The sequence below is a fragment of the Pteropus alecto genome, unplaced genomic scaffold (genome assembly GCF_000325575.1).
Source record: "Pteropus alecto unplaced genomic scaffold, ASM32557v1 scaffold21, whole genome shotgun sequence".
Classification (NCBI taxonomy): domain Eukaryota; kingdom Metazoa; phylum Chordata; class Mammalia; order Chiroptera; family Pteropodidae; genus Pteropus; species Pteropus alecto.
This window is the reverse complement of record NW_006436282.1, coordinates 540536-561358: the sequence shown is the minus strand read 5'-3', so window position 1 is coordinate 561358 and position 20823 is coordinate 540536. Positions and strand designations below refer to the sequence as shown.

The 20823-nt window shown below is 33.5% G+C and overlaps 1 protein-coding gene and 1 pseudogene across 5 annotated transcripts in view; one reads left to right on the top strand and one right to left on the bottom strand.

Annotated features, from left to right (window-relative positions):
- Positions 1 to 240: 240 nt before the first annotated feature.
- Positions 241 to 20823, bottom strand: part of ANKIB1 (ankyrin repeat and IBR domain containing 1) — a 112082-nt gene continuing 91499 nt past the window's right edge. For 2 of the 5 annotated variants that reach the window (XM_015589439.2, XM_006911889.3), the window contains 10 exons: positions 20096 to 20226; positions 14365 to 14499; positions 13358 to 13444; positions 13203 to 13269; positions 11105 to 11250; positions 9947 to 10125; positions 8513 to 8564; positions 4839 to 4953; positions 3773 to 3906; positions 241 to 3422 (listed from right to left, as the gene is read on the bottom strand). In XM_015589439.2, coding sequence (XP_015444925.1) covers positions 2670 to 3422; positions 3773 to 3906; positions 4839 to 4953; positions 8513 to 8564; positions 9947 to 10125; positions 11105 to 11250; positions 13203 to 13269; positions 13358 to 13444; positions 14365 to 14499; positions 20096 to 20226 — 1799 coding nt within the window. In that variant the 3' untranslated portion in view covers positions 241 to 2669. The remainder of the gene's footprint in view (positions 3423 to 3772; positions 3907 to 4838; positions 4954 to 8512; positions 8565 to 9946; positions 10126 to 11104; positions 11251 to 13202; positions 13270 to 13357; positions 13445 to 14364; positions 14500 to 20095; positions 20227 to 20823) is intronic. The other 3 variants (XM_006911892.3, XM_006911891.3, XM_006911890.3) reach the window with 3 other exon arrangements.
- LOC112479843 lies at positions 18407 to 18524 on the top strand (annotated as a pseudogene).

Genomic DNA, 20823 nt, shown 5'->3' with positions numbered 1-20823 from the left:
TCCTGAAAGCTACCGTGATAAAAATAAAATGAGATTGAAGTCACGATGTTTTAACACATTGTCATACAGTGCTTTGGGTTTATTTTGGGGGTACAAAATGCTCAGTAAGTAGGCCAGTGTAAAAAATATTAGGCACTAATTCATTACATGTAAGAAACACATGTTAGAGGGAATTTAATTTGAAGGAAATCAGCTTCTTGACTTGGTTAAAACAAAGTCTATAATGTAACGAGACAAAAGTGAAGTAGTTTAAGTAATAAATGTTTAATCAAAGAATTTTACATATTATTAACAGCATTCATTTGGCCAAACATCTACACGTTTGTAGAATCCTACTGTATATAAAGTGGGAATGTATCAAGTATAGACTATGAAAGTGCAAATAACAAGTCAAGGTTAGAGTAACTTTTTTTTTACATTATAAAATTAACCTGTTTACAAAATAGGATTTGCCAAACTTCATCTCTGAATTGTAAAGTCAATGACTGTGTTGTTTTTAAAATATGTACCAAGGAAATACAAATTGGATAATGATCGTTTTTCATGCTCAGGAGAGAACACCACAAAAACAAAGGGTACCGCACGAGGTGCAAGGAACCAGAGCTCACCATGAACACCAGCTTCGCCACTATCTCCACGCAGCGCTTTCTCGCCTTATTGCAGCTTTGCAAGACGCCTCAATATGTGATACAAAGACTTTTTATTGAAAACTTACAACTTGGTCTAAAAACTGATTGGTGTTGGTATTTTTAATCCAAAATAAATTTGTAAAAAAAAAATCCTTTAATGGACTATTTCAGTTTAATGTACAGTAATACACTGCAGATAAAGCTAATATTTTCCCCTACCAATTTTAATAGGGATTTATATCAACGTTTCTGATAATTGGGGAAATAAAAACTAACGTGGACTTTTGATATCCTTAGCATAGGAACAATTCCCATACAGCTTTTTATCCTAGGGGAACCCAGGGAATATTAAATACTCTAATATATATGAATTCAAAATACAAGAATATTTGAAAAGCAGGTTTGGGGGGAAAAAAGTAATCAAAAAAACCGTAATTATAAACTCACTGGATATCAATACTAATATAACCTTTTGCCCAGCCCAGGACTTGCCTGTATAAACTCGGTACTGAAACTGTGGTATCTGTAGGTAGGTTTCTGGTAAGAATCTGGCAAAACATTAAATGGAGTGTTGCATATCAATTTTGCTTATGTTATGCTAGTTTTGATAATATGTAAGTAAAACAGCCATTCCAACAGTTTACTCTAGTTTTAATTACACACTGTACCATTTTATCTTAATTACAACTGAGACCAGTATTTTCTTCACAGTAAGACACTGATAACTAGGAAGTTGATTTTTTTCAACACTAAACAGTAATCACACAGCAAATGAGTATTGTGCAATAGAACAAACACATATCAGCATTTGCTATTTAGGCAAACAAACTGATTAAACATTTAGTTGTTATATTTACTGTAAAGGCAAGGCCATGGGTGGTTTTATGGAGGTCTTTGCAATTCATAGCATAGTTACTTCAGAAGAGACATTGAAATTTGAATTACTCACTTATTTAACTGGCAACTATCCATTTAGGTTAGGCAAAGGCACGGTAACATGTTGCGCAGGATGTTTTATTGAATTTTTTAATAATTGTGGGATTTACTATAACTCATGAAAACTTTTTCTATTTTATAAAACACTTACCATTAAAAGTAATTGCACCCATTAGTAATTAGAATGCACTGTAAAATTGTGAAAACAAAGAACTATGATTGCACTTCCAATAAAGTGTCTCTTAAAATACAGCACCGCTGTTGCTAATCAACTGTATTTTAATATTAAAATAAACTGTTTTTAACAGCAGCATTAGGTTTAGTTAACTTAAGCTACAGGCTACATTTATTTAAATGCAGTCTCCATGGCAACAAAAGCCCATTAAACTCTGGAATTTCATTGCTACCAAGTGGCACCTTTCGCTCTTGAGAGGGCTGAAACTGCCCTGGAGCCTGGGCACCGCACACCTGAACACTTTCTTAGTCAGCGTTTGGCACAAGTGGACTGTAAGTAGACATGAAAAGAAATTTTCGATTCATGTGAAAATGAAAACTAATTACACTGCCGTCGATGCAGCACTAAAGAGAAGGCTTGGACGCCTCAATTCACACGGCTTGGACAAAAAGGCAGAAGAAGCTATGGAAGAGCACAAGGAGACTGAGGAACTAAACGTTCCTTGATCTGTCCAAAATAACTTCTAAAATGATGAAAACTTTTTTTTTTTTTTAAAGAGGAAAACCACCCGAGGATTAGGGATTAAGCTTTTAATTTAAATGTTCAATTTAAGTATTGCTGACCTTAGGCTAAACAGAGGACTGCATTTTCTTAGACTGTGGAATCTAACCTACTTATTCCATTTGTTTCTCTTTCTCTCCCACTCTTCTTTTCGTCAGCAAAAATGGAAAAAGCTATTCAGTTAAATACAAAGGAAATTCCCTGTAAGGTTAAACTCAGAAATGAAGCTACCACTCAAGGGGACACCTTCGTATTCAATCCCAACGTCAGTGGTTTAGAATTGAGTTGGAATTAAGCGGCTCAAGTTTCTGTAAAGCACACTCCACCATCTGTACCTGTGATTCATTTGGAATCCTGAAGTGTGCAGCTCACACTAAATGTACTTGTTCAAGCCAGTCGCTTGAGGTCTGAGGTGTTTGATTTGAAGCATCTGAAGCATCCTCCTGGGTGGCTGCCTCATTACCACTTTCACCAGCCTGAGGCACTTCCTCCTCAGCCAGAATATTCTCTTCCAAAGAATTTTCTTCTTCTCTTTGGGTTCCTCTACATTCACTGACCACAGCATCTTCAAACACTGAATCTTCTTCTGGCGGTGCTGGTCCCACATCCCTGACATCCCTGACATCTTCCGACGCATCTCTGACACAGGGGAGCTGGGAATCTGAACTGATTTCTGCAGCTGCTGGAGGAATCAGGGCAATACTCTGAGGGTTCATGTCGTGAAACCAAGCCATGATATTGCCAAGAAGATTGTCACTGGCGTTGGAGTCCTGGCCAGCTGAGTCAAGGTCACTGGACGAGGGATAGAATTCACTTCTTGCCTCACTCAGAGGGTGTGAACTCGGGGTGTCACTTGAAAAGGGGTCACTTTCTGCTCCTAGTCTCAAGAGGCTGTCGCCAAGTTCCAACAGCTCAGTGCTGCTTAATGCTGCCTGAGGGCTATCTGTGTTCCTGGGGACAGAGTCCAGCCTGGAAGGTAAAGAAGTGCCTATTGCTCCTAAGGATGCTTCATTACTGAGGAAGTCTCTATTTTCCTCATCCATGGCCAGCCCAGATTCTTGCAGTGATAACTGTATTGCGAGAAGTATATTGGGATCATCTTCATCTAAGGAACTCAGAGCCTGAGGGCAAAAGAAAATAAAATCACTTTAAAATTTAAAAGGAAAATGATTTAACCCAATGAGGTTTACTACTGTTCTTTTACTTAACAGATAATTAATATTACCTCTATTTCTACAAAATCATTTTACCTACTCAAATATTATTTTAATTTTCTCCGTCTGTGTTTTAGGGAAAAAGAAATTCCTTAAGATAAGTCTGAAATATAGAACCCTTCTGCTGTAGTATACCTCTGAAACAAAGATTTTTAGAATGGAAGGAAAAAAAAGGAAAGCAACAAAAGTGAAAATGAAAACCAGGCTGAACAGAGAAAGAGCAAAAGCAGGGGCAGCAGGCTGCCCAGGAAGGCTACCTGGAGAGAGTCTTGGTTCTCAGAGCGACCGGCAGAGGTGTGGTCGCGCAGGGAGGAGCTGTGCAGCACGCTCACAGACGCGGAACTTACCACGGACGTGCCAGGCCTGCGGCCGCTGCCACCTTCTGGGGTATCTGTTCGAAGCAAGTGGCATCAGGGATATTAGTCATCAAGACTTTATACATCTTTTTATTTAAACAGGCAATTTCTCTTTGACATGAGGGTGAAAACCCGTGTTCACACGTTCACTTAATTTTCTAGAGATTCTTCATCCTCATTTGTCTCACCGTAAGCAACAATACATATCTCATACTATTTACTTCAATTTCGTGATTGTTCTTTGCATTTTTGCTTGCACTACATATGGTTCTATTCAGAAACGCAAATGCTACTATCCATTCCTCTTTTTTTTTTCTTAAGTAACAATAAATAGAGGTGTTTTAGTTTTCAGAGTTCTTAAAACTACAGAATTTGGGAATTATAATAGCCTAAAGAGCAAATTTTTACGCCTGTTGATCCTGATTAAAGATAACCTGCTGACATTATAGTTTCAATATTTTCCATTACAATTTAACATTTAAAGGTTGATCATTAAAGTCATTTATAACACCTGAAATTTTCTCTTTTAAAGAATGCTTACAGAACTGAGGTTAGGAGAAAAACATTCTATGAACACAGTAACAGTAATCAATAGCTACAATTTATTGAGTGGTCACTAGATGCTGCTTGTGCCTAAGGAGTTTACATGCATTATCTCATTCAGTGCTCGCAATAAGTCTCAAAATGGCACTATTAATGTTGCTTTAGAGTGAGGAGACTGCAGCTTGGAGAGGTTAAGTGACTCAACTAAGGTGTCACCCTGATACTCAGCAGAGATGGGGTCATAGACCTAGGTCTCTGATTCTACTGCCATAGGTTCTCTGTATCCTGTGACATTGGTAACAGCTACATATTACCCATTGTACATCTAAATCACAAAGTCTTTCACGACCATTTAGATTCATCAGTTTTAAGAATAAATTCAAGAGAACTAAGGGATTAAAACATACCCAACCCAAGAGCTTACCTAAAGTGCTTTCGCTGGGCTCGTCAGGGTCCGGCGGGTTGCTGAGCAAACTGTGCACGTCTCCCCGGCGGCGCTGCTGTCTGTGTCTCCTCCGATACTGAAATTCAGCATATTCCTGCATAAACCAAAGGTTATAAAATACAGGAGAGCATGCAATTTTTAAAAATGCAAATAAAATAAACAACACACTTTTTTTTCCAGGAAAAAAATGTGATTTTATACATATTATAAAATCACTTGGCTTTAGAAAAAGAAACCAGCTTTTGCCATGCCAAGAAATCAGAAAAAGTAAAATGAAAAAAAAAAAATTTAAGTGGTTACTATAATTGCCTGGATAAATTGGGAATACTTGCAAGCTCCAATCCTAGATCACAATTGAGCCTTATTTCATATGCCTGTATATAACTATACTGTAATGACTTTATTAATTAAATAAGTTAGGTTCTTCCTGGAGGTCTGGTTTAAAAACTGACTGTGATATATGCAACAGACAGAAAGAAAAAAGGAAGAAAGAAAAGCACACACCATTAAGCACTTGTCAGATTGTTAGATATTGTATTCTTGGGACTATTACATACCATACATATCAAATGACTAGATTAAAAGTGGAGGTTAGCTTTAAAATATTAATTGGCTTCCTTCCTATATTAGTTAATATGTGGGGTTATCTACAACACGGGTAGGGAGAAGTGTTTTCTATTTAACATATGGGAAGAACACAAATTTGGGCAGATGTCTCTGAATTTATTTTACATTTGTGGTAACAGTTTAAAGTGGGATTGTTATTACCAGAGGAAGAACCTGGGACTACCTGCTATTACCTGAGTACTTTTCCAGATTTTAGTGACACAAGAGACTAGAAGAAAGGTCAGTGTGCATGACCAGATTCAGAAGGCTTATTTTGAGAATCATATAATCTTTCAGTGATAAACAATAAGATACTCAGGTTTATGGTTATTTCAGCTACCTTAGATACCCAATATGTTTATATTGTGAAAGTACTAGAATAAATGAAGACGAGTTTTACATCACAAATAAAACTTAACACATCATACCCCTCTGGTTAAATTTATTTAAATTCCTTCATCCATGTAAGCAACTGGACTCTAATAAGAGGCGGGAAGTATCTTAATAGGTTAGGAACAAATGAATAAAAGGTACTACAGGTGCCTGGAGGGATTACTTAGGTTTTAAAATTTTCTGAGGTGGGGTATCATTTCCTCTTTTCCTGGAGGCCTAGGATCCAAAACTGGATGACTGTTATATGTCATCATGGCTCACTAGACCACTGAGGACCACCACATTTCTCAGATGACATGAAGTGTTTACCTCAGTTCAAGACTTATATTTAGGGAGAATTTACTTGCTTTGTATACTTGATGACGGTACAAAGTTATTCTGAGTTAAAGAAACTATTACTGACCATAGAATACACAATTTCCAATTTAAGAAAACTAAGTAGTTTAAAAACAACTATAAAAGAAATGTTATGTTTATAATTATTCTGATAGAAAACTCAAGTAGCAGTCTCTCACGATGCAATAGGCTTAAAAGAATTGTTCTCATAAAATTAAACTTATCTGAAAATTTCCAAGGATTCCTAAGATCTTCAAGTAAGCATATGAAAAGGCTTTAGTCGGGATACTCCAAACGCTTGGAGAGTGATACGGCTACAGAGAAGATTGAGAAGTTTTAGGATTTATAGGGGGAAAAGCTGCCAGGAGATTTTTTTGTTTTAAATAATACCATTTACTGATCACCAGTGTTGTCAGTGACTTAATGAGATGCTTTAATCCTTCTAGAAATGTGGTATCACCAACCACATTTTAAATGTGAGAAATTAAGGAAGAACACAGCCTACAGTCTATTAAGTTACAGAGCTAGACCTGGAATTCAGGTGTCACTCATATTTCAAGATTTGCTTTTTCATCTGGACTCCACTGCCTTCAAAGTGGCACAAAAATACTTAGGCTTGTCAGTGACTCATTAAGTTTGATTTAAAAAGAATAAGATGAAATTAACTCTACTGAAAAAATATAAATTCAACCTAAAAGTCTATTGGAGTTTGGCAACATTATTTTTTTTTTCAGAGTCTACATAAAGGCAAAAAGCTAACTTTTAAAGAAAAAATTCTGGCAGTTACTTGACAGTCACACACATGCAGAATTTTAAAGTTTCACACTGTGTGGTAATTCTTTAGACTTGCAATACGGTTTACATAAAAGCTTGATATTTTGATATGCCAAAGACTTAAGAGAAAAGTGAAAGTGAGTTAAATAATCCTCGCAAAATTGATTAACTCATAAAAAGTAAATTTAACTCATAAAAAGGAAATCTTATTTATACTGTCATAATTCTCAATCTCTAGAGAACAAGAGCTCACTAATTTTATTTATAAATATTCACATGTGAGATGGCAAGCCTTCCTATCTTTTATGAAATGAATCCGTGTCAGTCATATCAGCAGGCCCTCAACAGTCAAGGACAAATATTTCATGATTCCTAAAGATACTGTCAGAGCCAGAAGCTACAAGATGATGCACACATGACTGAATACACTGGTAAAGGTTTATTTTTGCTAAACTGTGTTTCTACCTTGAAATTATGAAATCTTTATTAATTTATTTTTTGATAATTGAAGTTTGTTTACTTTCCTTTTATTAGAAAATTTCTTCAATCATTAATATATTAAAAAATATTTTTTGGAATTCAAGTGAATTAAGAATTCCCATATCAGAGCTCTAAACATAAATTGTTTTCTCAAGTCAATAATTTCTTGGATATATCTACCAATACAAAAGGCCACAAGGTGATTGCAAGTATCCTCAGCAGCTGAAAAGAGAAAGTATCTGATTTAAATAAGCCACAGTCATTTCTGGATAATAATTTAACTGTCTTTCAGTTACAGATAACAAATGGGCTATAAATACACTGTTTGTCCCGTCCCTTCTAAGAATTAAGGTAAAAGGTTATTACAACATAAGCATCAGATGGTATACTGTTTTATAAAGAGCAAGGAAGAAAGAAGTAGAGAGAACTGCTAAAACCATTTAAAATCAGATTCGACAGTGACAGTGGCAATTTAAATCTCAGAAAATAGCAATGTGATTAAAATTTTCACTCTATCTTATTTTTATTTACAGCAACTACTATTTGCAGGGTACTTTAGAACTTCTGTATTTTAAAATGGTATATAAACAACAAAGAAAAGACATGAGTGTGAAAATCTTAAAAAGCAGAAAGTAAGCAAAGCATTTTTCTGCATGAACATTATTGTCAAGTTTCCATCTTAGCAACTAATTATAAATCGATTTCTCAGGTTGTTGCAACAACTTGGAAAAACAGTTCTAATAAATAAAATTTGTATCTCTATTAACCAATTTAAAGATATATTCCAAAAATATATGCTATAAATTGGCCTTAATTCTGACTGTTCAGTAATTAAAAATTCTAAAAGGGGAGACGCATTTAATAATGTGATCATAATCCAATACCATAAATAACTAAATGTAGGCTCTGCTGTGGCATTTTTATTATAAAAGAGAAACTTTGCTGACAATCTGAGTAGGATTTACAATAGATGAGGGTGCAAATGCAAGCAGGACTGTACTAAGGAAAAATATAATTAATGAAACAAAACAAAAGAAAACAAAATCCCCGGAAAAACAATTTACCTCAGGTGATGCAAATCCTAAATATTCCCAATCCCATGTTCCACCAGCAAAGCTACAAAGAAATTAGACATACCATTTGATTTATTATCAGTACTACAAAGTACAAGCAATCAGACCCTTGCTCTTTGAACATTACTTTTAATTCCTCTGCTTGGAACTGGCTTAACCCATTTCCTGTTTGCCCTGAGAATCTTTGCCAGTGGCACTTGTGGCTGCATCGTTCAGCCTCAGATGGCTCGCGGATTGCAGCCCTAACCTTATCCCCAAAGTTTGCCATGAAATGTCTCGCTTTTGTTATATTTTCGTTCTAGTATCTCGATAGTCTTCGGAAACAAATGACATCATTCTATTTATAGCATTCTGTTTTTAGGAATGGTATTTCCATTTATAAAATATAGTAATTCTCAATCGCTGAAAATGTCAGATCCTAGAAAACGCAGCATTCCTATGCGTGATGTTAACATCGTTCTCTAACAGTTGTTACTGAAGATTCATTTGATGAATCTGATTTATGTATATATTTCTGTTACATTAGGATTAGAGACAAGTTCTGTTTAGAAATAACTCTAAGAACAGTTTTTATATTTTATTTTCACATTGAAAACCAGTCAGATTTGCTTCAGCCTCAAAGAGCGTGTTTATATAAGATTAAATTAATTCTGGCAGCCAGCTGCATTTTATTTTTTCTAAACGGGAAATGGGTTAATGAAAGTAGATCAACTACAGAATATAATTACAACAATACTTTCATTATATCTTTCAAATTTATGTTTGTGTATAATGGTAGGCAAATAAAAATCACAATGCTACAATGATGTAACAGTATTTTATGATTGCTTCTAGTTTTATGTTATATTTATATAAAAAAAGGTCAAAGGAATTTCTAATGTTTGTAATTATTATAAATTCAAAATACACTTCAGTTTATAATGGCATTAGTAGTATAAGTATCCGAAATAAAACAACCAAAACTCAATTGTTCTTTAATGGATAAATATGGACCACTTATATAACTTTACTAATAACAGATTTCTAATTTCTTCACCTCTTCGTTTCTAACCTCTTATTGCAAAATACAAATATGACCATAACAAGTTGGCAAGGCTTCCAAATTCTATAACATAAGATCTTTATGGCTATCATATCACTACATATATTGCCTATTTGAAATGGCAATTTAGAATATTCTTTGAATTATGAGTTCACTGAATTGTGAAATTAACCTAGCTTAATTTAGTTCAAGAAACTACACAATGATAACCAAAAATAACAAGAAAAAAAAGAACTAAAACTGGGAAAAAAATCACCAAAAAAGAGGGTAACATACTCTTATAAGTAACTTCCAGGAATATGAACTCTACTTGGACAAAATATAAACCTGTTGGCATTTGTGGCTAGAACTAGGATGATTTCCACAGTGTGCATCCTTTTTACCTGCGCCTTGGAGCTTCTGGTGAGTCTGCAGGAGCAACTCCCCGAGCCACAGATGCCAGGAATTCTTGCCTCTTCTGTTGTACAAGGCATGCTGCCTTGATGATCTTGTGGCGGGGTGTGCGAAGGTAAGGCCTATTGACTTTTTGGGCAAGGTCTTCAGTGACCATTTCTAGGTCTGTCTATGGTAAGAAGAGAAAAAAAAATCATAAGCTGGTGGATTACTCAGGAGCAAATCCAGTGTCTATCTGGTTTCTCAGTTAAATCTAACTCTTTGAAGTCAGAAATTAATCTAAATTTTGAAATAACTTCATATTTAACATGTTTCTATTTTGCACATTACAAGAAAATAGCACTCATCCAATAGGCACTTAGCAATGTAGTTGGTACAGATTACAAAGTAGTACTGAGTATATCAGCTATCTATATGGGTTTTATAATTTATCTATGTGAAAAAAAACCCCAATAAATTTCAAGGCATTGTACATGCAAATGCATGACATGTAGTATAGACGCCATGCTGACGGAATCTGAGGCAAGGGAAGACACCTGTAATTTGGGGTTAGGTCTAAAAAACTTCATGGAGAATATGAATATTGAACATTGAAATAAATGTAAGATATATATAGTTCAAAGGGATGGCATGAAAACTGTAGTAAGAGGAGAAAGTTTGATGGCTTCGAAAAAAAGAAACATACAATGAAGTTGATCTGGCTATAGAGATGTCAGTTGGCTTAGGTGTTTTTGTTTTTTAAATACTGTAACTTCTTCAGCTGTACTTTTAAAATAAACTGGTAAATAGTAACTTTTCCATCTAGTATGTAATGTGGTTTGTTTCATCTCTGAAGATAAAACTCCTAATTACATAATCGGAATTAGGCCAGATTGGAACCTCAACTAGTTTCAAAGAAAAATATACATGTGGTAGGAAATGTTTGCGTAGCTCAGTACTCATTCAGATATGCAGAGTAACACACTTAAACATAAAGAAAATTTCAGTTTATTACTGGTAACTTTTTCCTTTATTTAAAAACCATTCTAAAAATGAAAACAAAATTGTTTACTAATCATACCCAAATAAGATAAACTTAAGTGGCTGAAAAAAGAAAATCTGTTTTTCATAATAACTGTTATTTAAATTTAATTTTAAAAGGATCTTACTTGCATGAGTTCAAAAATTTCTTTCTTTGTGCTTTTAGGTTCTAAGAAAAATCCGTAGGGGTAAGAACACTTGAGAATACGTCGAGTTTTTAAGAGCACGTGAACTGCATCTTCAATGAAAGTGGTATCTGGACAGCCTCCTTCAGCTATGATCAGGCACAGTGAAAAATTATTTTGCAAATATGCCATTATAAAATTAATTACACAATTAAAAAAAAAGAACGAGGATCCCTATGAAGAAACTGTTTGAAGAGAGTATTTATTTGAACTATACTGAACCTACATAAAACACTCATGTGTGACTTGTACACATTTATAAATGAAGCACACACTGCATGAGCCCAGGAGCACTGATGGCAATCCTGAAAAATGCACACACTGATCTGGGATTCTGTTTTGACCCTGCTGACAGACGAATCTAGCCTAGGTCAACTTAAACGTCCCATGCTTTACTAAGTTATTTAGGTTATCCCTAGTAGAACTTTGCTGGTTAAGAATTAGAACAAATGCCTTGCTAAACTACCTGCTAAAAAACAAAACAAAGCAAACAAACAAAACCTAATTATAATTATGCAAAAAAAAAAATTCTAAGGAAAAAGATACAGCATTCTGGGGAATAAATGAATAACTGATGCTAGTAAATAAAAATCTTCAGATAGAGAGAAAGGGAGGAAGAGTGAGGAGGGAAGAAACTGCCTTAATATCTGAGACTGTTCCTTCCAAAATATCATTATACCATTTTAGCTTTTTCCTTAACTGCAAATAAATAGGAATTAAGCAGTAGAATCTAAATTCATAAGTACTTTTGAAAATAGATTATTCTGCATGCCCACAGAAAATTACATGTGTACATACACACAGATATACAGACCATCCCAAAATACCTATCTAGCATAAGTATCTGAACTAAGATGTAAAAAAAGGAAAACACCCCCACCTTCCTCATTATAAGTGTGAGAATTGTGTAGTTTTGTTTCTTCCTTTCCAATCCTTATAGATATAAGATTTTACTTCTTTTTCATATCTTCCTATATTGTCTAGAACCTCCAGAAGGTAGAACAGCAACAGTAATTCACAGCTACAAATATGTATTGCATGTTTACTGTTAGGCACTGTTCTAAGCATCAGGGATACATCAGTGATGCGACAGAAGAAAACCCCTGCTGAAGAACTGTGGAACCAGGGAGGGTTTTTTCTTTTCAATTTTCACGAAGGACAAGACTTCAAGAATTTGACATTGGTGTGAGATAGTTACATAATTACGAAAGTCTAAGAACTATTATAAGGAGACTAAGCTGCTACTGACATTTTTTCTCCCATTCTAATTTATTTAACTATAGTTACTGCCTTAATTAGGGAATAATTGTCATGAAAAGGGTGTTATTATTCATTACTTTTGTAAACTGGAGCAACACAATTACAACTGATTGTATTTTTAGGCTTAACCCCTTTTATATATAAACTGATTATTTTAAAGTTGTGATTTTAAAACAAACATGTCAGAACCTGTACTCTGTTGTGGCCATCGTGATATTATATTCTAATGATGCAACTCAATCCATTTTAAGGAATTTTCAAATTTCTCTTTATGATCCACATAGTTAGCCCTCTCTCATGTCTTTGCTTTTTAACTCCAATGTCCATTACTTACCAATGAGATGAGTTCTCCCAAAACTGTTTTTGACTTCCATTCCATTAGGCACTCTGCTAAATTTTCTAAAGAATCTTTGGGAATTCAGTAACATAAGAATTGGGTGGCATGCAAATCTTGCTCTTTTGACGAGGTCAGGGATGACCTCTTTTTCCAACATCCTAAAGTATCAGCGGTGGCACAGAGTAATCAAAACTGTAATGAGTGTTTACTAATAGCACAGGCTGCATTAAGAGGAGGAGACACAGTAAGTCGGGTGGAAAATTTAATCACAGAGGCCTCAAAATGCTCAGCTGTACTCTGGGCTTCAGAAAACTCCAAACAGTAGCAGAAGGAGAACAAATAATGTATTCCTTTAAGGGACTTAACTTCCTATTAATGAAATGACTGATTTAGCATGGAAGTATATATTTATATTAATGATTGCACATACCACTCACAACTTACTTTCTTTGAGAGCTCTACTCAATTGCTCCATCTTTTCTTTGGCTGTTTTAAGAAGGCGTTGTTCTAACTAAAGAAACAAATAAATAATTTATATCATTCTCTTTATTTATCCACGACAGTGTAATTCAGTGTATTTGAAATGATGTAGGACATACCTGATAGCTATGCTCATGATTTTTAAATCTTGTGTAATAGTGCATAAACCTGTCAAGTTCCTGAAACCGTTTGTGTTTCTTCTCAGCCTAGGAAACAAAAACTCATAAGTGATTTTTATATATGAAAGTACTAGCTATTAATAGTTTTTTTGTCATTTAATTTTATTACTAATAGGCAGTAATGCAGACAGACTTTTTGACTATTTTATTGAGAGAAAATAATAACCAACACATTTTAAAGGTTCCCAGAACGAAGTCCAACTTTTGAATTCTCTGTGATAAACTGAATCCACAATCCCAGAGTGTAAGGCAAAGTGTAAGGCCTCTCAAGCCTATGTTTATCAGATCTTCAATGTTTTATTAAATTGCTTGTTGCTATAGATTGAATTGTGTCCCCCTCAAATTCCAGTGTGACCTCCAATGTGACTGTATCTGGAGAAGGCCTGTGAGGTGATAAAGGTTATTAGGGTGGGACACTAATTCCATAGAGCTGGTGACTTTATAAATAGAAGAAGAGACGCCAGAGTTCGCTCTCTCCAGCATGTAAGGACAGAGCAAAAAGACAGCCATCTGCAAGCCAGGAAGAGAGTTACCACCAATATCTGTATGGCAGGAATCTTGATCATGGACTTCCTAGTCTGCAGAACTGCGAGAAATTTTTGTTCGTGAAGATAAGTCTTATATATCCCGGGCTGCCTCTATAATAACTTAAAAATAATTTAAACATAATACCAACAATATAGTATTAATGTGATAGCATATAATAAGTATCTTAGTCTGCGTGGTTGCTATAACAAAATATCTTAGATTAAGATACTTATTATAAGATACTTGTTATTTAAAAAGGAGGGAAAAAAAGCTCTTGAGTTTATAGAACTATTTGTTTAAATTAAAGGCTACTCTAAAGTGTATTCAATTTAATGCCTCATTACAATGAAGATAGGAAAAGAAGAAATGCAAAATACTTCTAATGGTATTAAGTGGCTTAGCCAAACAGTTCTCTTTACCTCTACAGTCATTTCCTTGGATTGCTCCTCCACATGCTGAATGACTTCATAGCGAGTACATCTATAATAACCGCCTGTGGAAGAACTATGCTTTTTCCATTCTTCTAGGCAAATCCAGCAAAAGTCATACTTGCACTTCAAAAGAAAACATACATGCAAACATCTCTCCATGTTAATATGCAAATTATTTTCTGATTTCTAGTCTAATTTGTAGAGATTAAACAATCTAGCCTGTGTGACCAGGAACAAATCTTACAGATAAACTCTTTTTTCACGTTATCTCTGGAGACCTTATCTGCACTATGGAAAGATGTGGGGGTAGTTTAAAATTGTCGCTTACATAAATTAAGATGTAAGTCATAATATTATGAAGTAATCTCAAGGAATCTTTAAAAATATCAATAGGATATTCTTCCCAAATAATAAAAACAGGTACTGACAAATGTTTCATTTTTCAAGTGCATGGTGATCTTATTTTGGTCTATAAGGCTCCACCAGTCTCTGAAATGTCTGTGACACTGACAAATGGTTTTGAAACTGAGAACAAATTTAAAAGGTCTCTCAGAACTGATGTAAAATCTTTTCCTCATTTTTTTTTTTTTTAGCAATTTTCACTTTAATTACCATAATTAACAAACAATGCCAAAAAATGAGCATTCCAGTATGAAAATGCCACCCTCCCTCCCCCCACTCGCCCCGATGCTTATGGATTTTGAGCCAGAAAGATCTTCCCATTCTAAATCTATGTTTTCTTCTGGTATTTTTATGTTTTTTTTTTTTTTTAATTTTGAAACTTTGAGCTGTTCAGATTTTATCTGGGTATATCATATACAGTATGAATTCACCTTCATATTTTCCACACAGCTCTTCAGTCATCTCAATACCATTTAGTGAACAGTCCAGGTTTATCCATTGGTTGGAGATGCCTCCTTTACAATATGTACTAAATTCCCATGTATCTGTGTCTATTTTCTGGGCTTTCTTTCTATTCTGTTTAATTGATCTGTAGATTCATTTGTCAGCATCAAGCTGTTTTAATTACTTAACTTTCATAATAAAAGTTATTATAAAAGGCTAGTTCCTCCTCACTGTTCTTTTTTGGAGTTTTCCTAGCTATTCCTGCTTTGTTCTTCCATATAAACTTTTGAGTTAGTTTATCTAGATGCAGAAACAAAACCTGTTGGTATTTTTGTTGGAATCTTTCTACCCAAGAAGTTTGTTATCTCTCCATTTGTCATATTTTGTGTCCTATAGATAGGGGTCTTAAAATTTTCTTCATATAAGTCTTGTAAATTACCTAAGTGTCTTTCTAGATAAATAAGGTCTCTTTTAGAATATATTCTAGCTGGATGTTGTTGGTACACATGAAGGCTAGTACTTTCTACGTATTTTGTAATCTGCTAGATAATTGAACTTTTGTTGTTTGTAGTAGTTTTTCAGTTGATTCTGTGGGTTTTCTAGGTATGCGATCATGCTGTCTGCAAAAAATGATAATTTTATCATCTTGTTTCTAATTTGTACATCTCCAATTTCTTTCTATTGTTCAATTATATTGACTGGTATCTCCAGTCCAATATATCTGTGATGGAGAGCATCCTTATCTCGTTCTTGATTTTAGTGAGAGTACCTCTAGTTTCCCCCACTAAATATCATGCTAACTTTTGGACTGACATAGATTTCTTTTTATCATGCTAGGGAAGATTTCATCGATTCCTATTTTTTTGAGTGTCTTATAAAGAATAGTTGTTGATTTTTTTGTCAAATGACTTTTTAGCATCTACAGGAATTATGAGACTTTTCTCCAAGGATCTACTAGTAAGATGAGGTACAGTAATAGCCTTTTAAATATCAAACTATTCTTGTATTCCTGGAATAAATCCTACATGGTTAATTACTTTTTATTAAAAAATTTTAATTGATATATAATTGACAGTCAATTACTCTTTTAATGTACTCTGCTGAATTATGTTTGCTAATATGTGTGAGGTTTTCCCCTTCTACTATCTTAACAGAACTTATGCATTGTTATAAGGAAGACTGATCCACAGTTTTCTTTTAATTTTAATAATCTTGTCAAGGCTGGTATCAATCAAGGTTCTACTCACTGTATAATAATAATCTGAAAGTTTCTTTTTCTTTTTTTTTTTTAACTCCCAGAAACAGTTTAAATGACATTGGAATTGCCTGTTCTTGTGAAGTTTGATAAAAGTCTACTGTGAAACTGCTAGGATCTATTGCTTTAAATGGTGAAGATCACTGAAACACCCTTTTTTCTATGGAAATAGGTTTGTTTGGATATCTCTCCTAGGGTCAGTTTTAATAAATTATATTTTCTTTGAAAATCAATCCATTTCAAACCCAAGTTCAAATTTATCTGCAAGAGTTGAGCAAAGTTATCTCTTATTTTAGATTGCTTTGTTTATTATTTCCCTTATTTCTTATGTCTTTTTCTTATGTAAGTTTAGTGGTTTATCTATTTTTAATTCAGAAGACCACTTTTTTGGATTTATTTACTGGTTGTATTTTCAATTTTTTATTCACGAATTTTATCTTTTTAAATCTTTCCTCCTGGTTTTCTTCAAGTTTATTTTGTTTTCATGATTTTTTAACTCATATCCTTAACTCATTCCTTATTTTGTATTGTTTAAAGTGAATAAGGCTAAGTACATTTCTGAGCATTGCTTTAGTTATAGCCTTTGGTTCTGATAAAATAGTATTTTCATTATCTGAGTTTCCTAGAAATTCTTTAACTTCCTTTTTTATTTTCTAAATGAAAAGGCCTTTTGTAACTTTTTTGTTAATTTCTATTTTTTATTCCATTTTGACTAGACAATGTTACTTAAATTATTTTCTATTTTCTGGAATACTATTGAGATTTTCTCTGATGACCAATGGTCAATTTTTGAGGTACTTGAAAAGATGTATGCACAGACCATATTTTCAGGATACGAAGTCTGAATATACACATAGCAATCAGATAAACCTAGTGATCATGTTACGTCTTCTATATCTTTACTAATTTTTTCTCTATATGACACATAATAAACAGAGAGCTGAATTAAAGTCTCTGTACTCATCTGTCTCCTCACAAACATGTTACTTATATAATAAATTGTGGATATGTTTCAAGGTTTCCACAGTTCCTTTGTTGCCTGGTATAAGCAACTCTGTTCCTGATTTGATACAAGTATCCTTCAGTATAACCTTACTGATCACTCAAAATTAGTGGCAATATGTTTTACAAAAGCCAAATTTTACATTCTATGATAAGAAAATATAGAATTTGAATAATTTTTATTTTTTAGTTGCAGCACATAGTTTTATACAGTCAGATGAAGAAAATTACTAAGTAATTTAAAAGTGTAAGAATGCAACATTTAAAGTCTCAAGAAAATTATATAAAGGGTAATGAATAACGAGTGTTTTTAAAATAAATGAACTTATTTTATAAGGCCAAATTTGTCAATAAAAAAAATGTTTAACAATTTGATCCCAGAAAGTAAAACTATCTTCTGAATCATAATCAACATTGAGGCATTAATAAAAGTATATTTTGATTTAGTCACTGTGTGAGAGCATGAATTCAATTACATATAACCTGTTGTTACACTGTCACATTTTAAAAAAACCTCTTAAAGTATAAAATTTTTCTGTAGCAAGTTCATTTCTTTCTAGATGTCTTCGTCTGTGTCATAAAAATTATTTGTCAAGGAAATATAGTCAATAATATTGTGATATGTTTGCACAGTGACAGATGATTACTAGACTTAGTGTGGTGATCACACTGTAAAGTATATAAATGTTGAATCACTATCTTGTCCATCTAAAACTAATATTGTATGCCAAGTATACTTAAACTGTATAAGTAAAATTTAAAAAAAAGTAAAAGAAAAAAGTAAAAAAGAATTACTTGTCAGTTTTTTGTTCTATGTAAATACATCAGATAGTATGTGAAAGAATACTACACTAACATAGTATGTAAGTAAATGTTTCTTTTAAATGCAACAGAAGCTTGAGCAAAATTCATTTAAGATAAATTATGGTCTACAGCAATGCTACCCTGGACATACCCGAGCCCATCTGATCTTAGAAGCTAAGCAGGGTCGGGCCTGGTTAGTACTTGGATGGGAGACCACCTAGAAGACCAGGTGCTATAGGCATAAAAAATAAAAAAATAAGGGATTGTAAACTGACAAGGTCCTTATAATCTGTGAGGTCAACCAAGGGTTGCCTCGCCTGAAAAAAAAAAAGATAAATTACGTTATGTCACTAGTCTGGTTAATGTATGAAAATGTTCACTCACTAAATACATATTTATCAAGTACTTACTATTGGTGGGTGCTATTAGTAGCCCCAATGGCTGATTTTTATGGTCGACCTGTATTTCTTTACACATCTATGTAGTCTATGTCAGATTTTCTAAGAAAAAACTTATATGGATGTTGGAGATAAGACCACAAATAAAATAATTTTGGCTTAATCAGCTGAATAAGCACTTTCAAGCATTTTGCTCAGAATGCTGTACTCAGTTTTTCTTCTTGCCTCTTAGGAAATTATTATTATTGTCTAAGCCAATTCATGTATGTTAATTTTATTGTTAAAATCATCTTGTAACTGCCATTATTTTTAAAGTCATAATAATAATGATCATTAGTTTCAAGGTTAAAAATCAAGCAATACTTAGAAGACATTGATATATTTTATTGTAATCTTAACTATTTGGGTTTCTTTCACATCCTAAATTACAAAAATTACACTGTCCTCTCAATAATTTTAAATAATTATTTTTATATACATGTTACTTCCAGTGAAAACAAATCAAAATCATTATAATTTTAAAATAAAAATGTTTTAAAAACTATATAAATGTCTAACCAATGTATTGTATACTTGAAACTAATAATAACATAAAAAAATAATTTTATTTGTAAGCAAAAAGTTGGAAGGCCTTTTAACTCTTCTTTGCAAATTATATTCAGTTAAAGAAGCCTTCTCTAACTCCTAAAACAAATGTTCATAAATGTAGGCACGTATTAATAAAATATTAACCTAATTCCAGAATATTTGCTTTAAATATGGTAATGTCCTTCTATGCAACTAAGTCAGGAGGGTAGCCTTCTAATAGTAATTATTTATATTAATTATTTTTCAGCCAAGTAGATCTTGACTGGCATTTTCATTTTTAATATAGTAATGAATTACTTATTTAATTGATAGTTTCGCCAGCAGACCTAAAGTCTGCCCACTGCTCTGGGTACCTTTTATTATACCGACACCTATATATAGACACCAAGATTAAGATTTGGACTTAGCGGGGTTGCCTGGTGCCTGGCCTGGGCCTTGAGTCTAAGCTATGTGCTCTAAAACCAGCTTAGCAAGAGATCTACATAAGACAGTACTCTTTCTTTTAATATTATTTATATATACACAAAACTCTCTCAGGATCTTCACTGGGGGAGGTAACTTGCAGGGAAGGATTCAGGCAGTTCTAATCTTCTGGCCAAATACCACTGAATCATCACTCTTATTTTTAACATTCACTATTAGTGTAAAATTTAGTAATATGAATTAATACTTATTTTATTCAACAAAGAATGCAGAATGCAGTCTCCTAGAATCCATCTGAAACCCAAAAAGATTTTTATGCTTAGAATATTTCTTCTTTGGATTAATTAACATTCAAATTAAGATTCCAACTGCAAAACCCTCAAAATCCTCTTTAACTTCTTACCTTAGCACACTGCATGTGATTGCATCCCTCATTCTTCTGTATTGGAGACTTACAGTTAGCACAAGGCTTGGAGTTAGTTAACAACCAGAGACAATTTGCAGCATCTTCATAAGCTTCACTAACTCCCACAACTGTGGGATATTAAGCACAAACACAAAAATAAATGATTTAGTATACAACGGTGAGGGGAAAAAAATCTCAAAGTTTTCTTTGCAGGTTGTCTCTCAATTTTAATCATGTATTTATTTTTCCATTAGACTCTGTGGTAAAGTTTTTAAACTGCTTCATTCTGAATAGTATGATTATAGGACAAGGAGTTGTATTTGAAGCTCTATTTATGAGATCTGATTTAAAGGAGATTTCTCCGTAAAGTTGTGTCTAAATAAACTGAGGAAGAAAAACACCAAAGTTAAAAAAAAAAAGCATTATGTTATTCCCCTGTTTAAAATAACTATACTATCAAATAAAATTATAGAATGATTACTTCAGACAATATTAGGCCAGTTGCAAACATAATTAACAGAAAGTCTTCATCACAGTAAAAAATATGAAAATTATATTGAAACATCATCTTTTTTATCCATGATTATTTCAGCGAAGCTAAAAATGAATCCAGTGTGACGTGTCTAAAACTAAACTTAGCACTGTCCCGAAACCTGCTCTTTTTTCTCTAGCTCCTGCTCTGGTAAATGAGATGATTATCTACCCAGAGTCAATCGGAAGAGTAT